Source organism: Gavialis gangeticus, unplaced genomic scaffold (assembly GCF_001723915.1).
Source record: "Gavialis gangeticus isolate Ggan-Ray unplaced genomic scaffold, GavGan_comp1, whole genome shotgun sequence".
Taxonomy (NCBI): Eukaryota; Metazoa; Chordata; order Crocodylia; family Gavialidae; genus Gavialis; species Gavialis gangeticus.
In genome coordinates this window covers 6,660,857-6,667,765 of record NW_017729020.1, presented here as the reverse complement: position 1 = coordinate 6,667,765, position 6,909 = coordinate 6,660,857, and the positions used below count along the sequence as shown (strand labels likewise).

General features: G+C 57.8%; 1 protein-coding gene across 1 annotated transcript in view; it reads left to right on the top strand.

The window, feature by feature from the left end:
• Positions 1 to 119: 119 nt before the first annotated feature.
• PLEKHA2 (pleckstrin homology domain containing A2) overlaps positions 120 to 6,909 on the top strand; it is a 41,857-nt gene continuing 35,067 nt past the window's right edge. The window contains exons 1-2 of the mRNA XM_019514439.1: positions 120 to 252; positions 4,558 to 4,721. Of these exons, the coding sequence (XP_019369984.1) occupies positions 4,581 to 4,721 (141 nt within the window). The 5' untranslated portion in view covers positions 120 to 252; positions 4,558 to 4,580. The remainder of the gene's footprint in view (positions 253 to 4,557; positions 4,722 to 6,909) is intronic.

Sequence of the window (6,909 nt, the reverse complement as noted above, 5' to 3'; positions counted from 1 at the left end):
GCGCTCTGCGGGCCGTCGTGGGCGGTTTTGCTGCCCGTCGCGCTGTCGGCGCTGCCCCGGGGGCGCCGGCCGTTAGACGCGGAGCGGCGCTCGGGCAGGGCGGCTGGAGGGAGCGGGCTCCTGCTCGCCCGAGGGGACCCCGCTGACAGCGATGGTGTTGCTGGCTTTGACTGCAGCCTCGCTGGTCCCCGGCTGGCTTCAGAAATTCCTGGGAAGCTTTCTTAATCCGCCTGAAATGCAGCACCAAGCTGGGTTTGTGTTGGCTCTTTTTCACTAAATCCTCCCCAGTAGTTTCGCTGCCCGTGAGCTGAGCCGGGCGAGATCCGGGCTCTTTTTTTGGAGGAAGTTTATGAATATGTTGCACCTCTAATGGCACTAAAAAGAGAGTCCCTTCCGCGGAGAGAAGCCCAGAAAGCATTGGCGCGTCCGTCCGGGCCGTGCTTCGCCGCAAGGTGACAAATTGGATCCCGTCATTACATCTTAAGGGCCTAATTCATGGCAAGGCTCGGGCAGTTCTTTAGACAAGTTTCCGATTTCAGACAGGCTGCCAGGAATCAGATTCAGATTTCACACGCGTGCTGGCACGTCTTATGCTCGGCACCATAAGGATGGCTGTGGTGTTTACATAATGGCCATAGTTACAGGGGGATAATGTAATGAGTTGTGATTGCTGGGCCTGTCGAGGACCATTAACAGCCCCAAACGCTGCCCGCACAGCTGAGTGTCTTCCTGCTTCTGCCGTCTGCCCTTTCTCATTGTCTCGGGTCTTGGACTTGACTGTCTTCCACTTCTGAGAGATACAGGAAATAGAAATAGAAACGTGTCATCTGTTTCAGCACACAGGGTTACTCCGGTAACAAAGGGACCTACTGATCAGATAAATCATTGGTGGTTGAGTCTCAGGCGGACGTTCTTGCCCCGGCTGAAGACTCCCAGTCATTTCAGACTGTGACGTTGAACCTGTATTTTTTCTTAACTTGTCTCGAGCCGGTGTGCAGAGCTGCGAGCTGAAGATGGGTAACAGTATTTCAGTGCAAATGTGCACGTGGCAGGAAATGTTACAGCAGAACAGACCAGGGGCTTGCTGAAGCTGCTGTCCCCTCCCCAGCAACGAGCAGTAGTGCTGGGGTGAAAAATGAAGGCTTGACCCCGATAACACCAGCCAGGTGCTTCGAACCCGTGTAGGGCTCGATGATTACTGCAAGAATGCATGGTCTGTCGGGAAGGGGCCTGGCTCCAAGGCTGGGCTCTGTAACCAAAGGGAGAGGTGGGGATAGCAGCTGCCCACCTGCAGCATGCTGGAAGCTTAGTGGGCTCCTAATCTCCCCACATGTCACATGCCTGAGAGCAGCCCCAGATCACCCCCATCCCCTTTTCCTGTGCAGAGGGAGCTCAGCGGTCTGTACCCTCCCATTCAGACTCGGGTCAGTTGAGGCAGAGGGGAGAAAAAGCCAAAGCTGCAGATTTCTGTCCTGCCTGTGACTGAATCTGAAGAGAGGGTTTCTGCAGCGCAGCACCACCCTGCCTGTTGCCCAGCTCAGCTAATCTGCATCTCCCAGGACACAGCAGCTGCCCTTTTATCTCTGGGCTCTTTTTTTTAAACTTTGCATGACCCAGAGTCGATGGGCCTTGGATGAAAACAGAGACTGTTGGGATCATTGGCAGTCCCCTCAGTCTGGAAGCTGTGCGGTGGGCGTGGAGGGCAGCTCAGTGGTCTTTGCCTGCTTGTAGGTGGATGGGTGCGAATGCCCTGGGGAGGTATATGCCTGAGAAGTTGTCTGATCATTTATGCATGCTGTGCCCTGTGACTTATAAGGCTCCTCAGCTGCTTCCTGCTGGGCCTGACATGCCCCCAAGCTCATGTGGGCACCTGCCTCGGTGCTTGGCAGGGTGAGGCCAGCAGAGTTGAGTCCTGAACTTGGTCCTGGGTATATAGATAGACCAGGCATTTCCACGAGGCTCCTCTTCCCTGCCCATGTCACGGCTGTGTGAGCAGCAGCAGTGCCTTGAGGCCTGGCTGACACTATGAGGCCTGGCTGACACTGATGCCTCGGCACAAAATCAGTTTGGCTCTGGGTTTGGTTATCTCTGTCCTGCCCCTAGCTGGGAACCAGTGCCCTTACACTCCTCCTACCCACCCTTAGGCACCTCAACCAGTGACTCTGTGAAAAATCCCCCCCCCAGTCAGTGCACGTTCTCTCCAAGGTGAATGCACCCTGGCTACTTGCTTGATGAAGAACCCCGAAATGCTGGTGCTGCCGGCTACAGCATACGGCCTCAGACTGGGTCCCTGCCTCTGCTGTCCTGTTAACTGCTGTGCAGAGGATGCCCCGGTGTTTTCTCCATATCGGTGTGCTCCTTATTTGTGCTTCCTGTAACGCACATGCATGTTGTGCCGTCCATGCTCGGGAAGCTGTGGCCTGAATCTGCAGCCAGCTCTCTTGCAGGCCTCTCGAATCATGGCAGTTATGAGGTTTCCTCCCTAAGGCAAGTGAGACGGTGCCTTGCTAACTGTGCACCTTCTGCACCTGGGCTTTGCAGCAGCGCACAGTGGCTCGGGGTGGACAACTCATGCCCACGCAGCACCCATGTCAATGATGACACAAAATGTGAGGTGACCCAGCCCCACAGACTGACTTCACCGCACTTACCATTAAGGGGCCTCCTTCCCCATGGTGCTGCACCCTATCCCATCACTGGCACCAGTGCAGAGTGCATGCAAGCCACTAGCAAATTGGAGCGGTGCACTGTACTCCGGCTTTGACGCCAAGTGTGTGTGCACAGGCTGTGTGGTCCAGCCAGGCCCCAGGTCTCGCCCTGGATTTCACTGGAGTATCGGTGCAAACTGGCTGCAGCTGCTGGTCTTTTAGCCAGTTACTTATCAAACCCAGCCCCTGGATGTCCTAGGGCCGGATTTCCCCAGTGCCCCTGTGGTATCCAGGCAGAGAGCAGGCAGCAAGGGAGGGTTGCTCTTGGTGGGATTAAGTCTTTCCCTGCTCTCCTTTTTGTGCTTGGAAAACTTACAGGGACTGCAAAGGGGAAGTTTGTGTCTGGTGCAGCTGCCCTTGGTCTGGTGCTCTCTGAATGCATTCAGGCCCATCCCTGCAGCCTGCCTGAGTGCTGGGGGTAGGGAGCAAGCTGAACCATTCTGGGCAGGGCTCTGAGCCACGAGGGTCCTTACAGAAAGAGCTCTTGGCTCAAGCAAGGAGGGCGACATGCTGTCACCCAGCGAGGCCTGGACGTTGTTTTCCTTGCTGACGCTGCATCCTGGCATGACCCGTTTTCTGCAGGAGCTGCAGTTTGCTTCCCATTCCTTGGAGCCTTGGTTGAGAAGGATGGTGGGGGCTGGGTGGCTTGTGTTTGCCCTGGGGTAAAAGCCTCCAGGGTTCATCACACCCGTGTGCTGCAGCTGTCCTGTTCCTCCCGGCGTGCTTGCTTTGAGTTGGTGGATTGGTGTGTACCTCTGGAGCAGGCCAGGACGGGTGCCCTGCCTCCCTGTACTGGTGACTGCTGCTGCTGGGGGGGACTTTGAGGCGTTGTCTCCCCTCGGGCCTGGGACCACTGCTTTGCTCGGGGCTGTTGCAACTGCAGTGTCTTCTGGAGAGCCCCTGTGCAGTGGTAAGGTCTCAGCAGGAGGGGAGAGAGGAGCAGTGCAGTCCCCACATTACTAGCTGCCAGTGTGGTCCAGCCTGCTAGCTGCTGCCTAGCTGCGCACACTGATGCAGTCCATCTGTGGTTCTTGGAAGCCTCTGGACTCCCACAGCCCCTCAGCTCAGCTGCTTTGGTGTTTTCTGGATGTGGTCTGACTGTGCCCCCGTATTGCTATGGCCGTGCCCCCCTGCTGCTTAGGAGGGGCTGGGTTCTTTGTCTGGCAGCCGTCCCAAGGCACACGTGCGCGGTGGTGGAGGGGGTGTTGCCTTTCCGTGGGCCCAGGGGCTCTGGGGCCCCGGAAGCAGCGGCAGGAAATCTGGATGATAGCAGGGCTGGTCCAAGGCCGAGGCCGGCGTGCAGCCATGAGCCTGCAGGGAGTGCTCTGGAGCTCCGTGGGGTTGCTGTGGGAACCTGCTGGGTGGAGGTGATGGCAGGATCAGGCTCCTAATCCTTTAATCCCTATTGCAGCCATCCTGCGGGAAGGTGCATGGCTGCTGTATCAGGCTAGAGCCCAGTGGGGCGTGTAACTCATAAATCGCTGTGCAGTGAAATGATGTGTGGCTTGGAGAAGGCGGAGCTAGCTTTTGCAAATGCTCCCTGTCCGGTGTGGTGAGACTGGCCCGCTGCTGGCTGGCTTGCCAATTCCCTGACCTGGAGCAGAGCAGCTTTGGCAGGTCAAATGAAAACCTCAGGAAGGTGATGTTCCTCCTCACCCCTGGCTTCTTTACACTCCATGCCCTCTAAGGACCTGGCGCCTGCCGGGCAAAAGCAGCGTGAGAGACGGGTGGGTTCCAACCACATCTGTAGTGCCATGGATGCTGGCAGGGGACTAGGGGTTGGCAGCGGCAGCCAGGTTGGCAGAGCAGCAGGTGTGCTTAGTGTTTACCGCTGATGCGTGTGTTGCAGGGTGATGGTCCAAGGAGCCCGGCATGCCTTATGTGGATCGGCAGAATCGCATCTGTGGGTTTCTGGACATTGAAGAAAATGAGACCTGCGGCAAGTTCCTGCGGAGGTACTTCATCCTGGACACCAAGGCCAACTGCCTGCTGTGGTACATGGACAACCCCCAGGTGAGCCCCCGGGGTGCAGTGAGGAGTTCCCTGCGGTGCTCGTGTCACTCTGGTAAAGGAGCTCTTGTTTTGGGGCGTATGTGGCAGTCCCCGGGCCCTCGGTTAGGAGTCCAGCATGGTTGCCACAGAGATGGAGCTGGCTTTTTCAAAGGGACTCTCATGCTTCAGCATGGCTAGGGGGGTTCAGCCAGGGATTGAGCAGAGGATGGGCTAGGTGTGACCGCCCGAGGGCCCTGCCAGCCTGGCTTGGCTCTGAGTCTGCCTTAGCAGTGCGGTTGTTGTTCAGTCCCTGTGCAGATGCAGGATGGAAGCTGGGGCTGGCCTCCCGCCGCTGCACTGTGCTCACATTGAGTTCCTGCTCCTGCTTGTGGTTCCCCAGGATTGGGCCCTGGTGAAGATGAGCAGAGGGAGCACCTTCAGTGCTGGAAGCAGCAGGTTTCCCGGGGGCCCAAAGCCCTGGCTCGTCCCTGCAGCTGGCAACAGCTGGGGTTCTGCTGCCGCCAACCAGTTTTGGAGGCTCCTGGTGCACTCTGCGGTTCAGCGGTGGGCTCCTTCTGTCACAGAAGTCCCCTCATCACTCCCGAGGCGGCGTGGGCTGGGCAGCCCTGTGGTTGTCAGCCAGCATCACGTGGCTTTCCGCCTGTTCCTCTTCCCCATCTCTGGGGGGGAGCCACGTCACTTTGCGCTATCTCACACTGGTCATTTTTCCTGGTGCTCAGTATGCCATGGGGATGCTGTCTCAGGAGGGACCTGGGGGTAGGACGGCAGCTCCCACACTGCCCGTGTGGCCTCCAGGCGCTCGTGCAGGGTTGAGGGCTTCCTGCTGAGCCCGCTATCAGGGTGTTCCCTCCCCCCGCCATCCCCAGACTCCAGTTGGGACTCCCTTCCTTTTCTAACTTGGAGGCTGCTTTCCCAGGCCTGTGGCCGAATTCAGAGCTCACGGAAACACGCAGGAGTCTGCCTTCTGGCTACGCTGCCTTTGGGTCAGGCCCCAGCTGGGATGCAGACGTTGGCTGACGTTGCCTGAGCAGCCTTCTGCTCGGAGGTAGCTGGAAACAGCTGTTCCATTTCAAGGGGCAAAAGCTGGGGGCTTTTGCTTAGAGGAAGCAGGAATATTATCAGTAGTGAGGGCCGGTGTCAAACAGTCCTGATCCCCACTCCTCTATGCAGCCTGGGGGCCTGCATGACATGGCAGTGGGCCAGCCCCAGGCCCGAAGTCCAGGGGCAGCAAGAGACATTTGCAGAGCTGGTGTCTGGCCCATGGGGCTGCAGTATTGTTGCTGGCTGACTCCATGATCTGGGGGCAGGGTGGCACCCAGGGGCATGCTTGGCCGGTGCCAGCAGGCCCTCCCTGCTGGTTGCCTGACTGAACCGAGGGATGCCTTCCCCCTCCTGTGCTCCATGTGGGAAGCAGAGCAGCCCCACGCTTGGGCCCCGGGTGCATATCACACCCTGACCTGTGAGCGTGGGCTTGGGTGTCCCTGAAGTTAGTGGGATTTGAAGAATGGGTGTAAGGGCTTTGCTGAACAGTAAGAGGCTGAGCCTGTGTGGGAGGAAGCTTTTCAGATCAGTCCTGTGCCCTGTGCGCTCCTGGATGCAGCTCTGCCCCACAGCACATTGCTGCTTGGAGCCATCCAAGAATACAGATGGGTGCGCCAGTGTGAGCTGGGCAATCCCTGTTAAGGTGTCCTGTGTCTGTGGGCTGCAGGCCGTGAGGATGATGAGAAACCGGTTGTCCCAGGAAAGGCATCGTGCAGAAAATGTCTTTCTGGGCCCATGCCCCGGCAGGCTGGAGTAGTGGGAGTTTGTGCTCGGCATGACTGCCGGCTCCAGGAGTGCTCCTGGGGTGTGGTGCAGGCATTCAAACAGTGGGGTATCCCACAGCTCCTGGGGTTTCTCATGGGCTGAGCCTGGGGCTTCTTGAACTATAGCTCTGAGTGAGCTGCCTGTACTTGCTTTCAGAGCGTGTCCCTGAGATCACACTCTGTTCTCTGATGTGAAAGAGTAAACTTGCAGTTTATCGTGCAGGGTCAGTGGCATTTCGTAGTTTCATAGTTAGTAGGGTCGTAAGGGACCTGTGCCGATCATTGAGTCTGATCCCCTGCCATGGCAGGAAAGAGTACTGGGGTCAAATGACCCCGGCGAGGTGTTCATCCAGCCTCCTCTTAAAGACCCCCAGGGTAGAAGC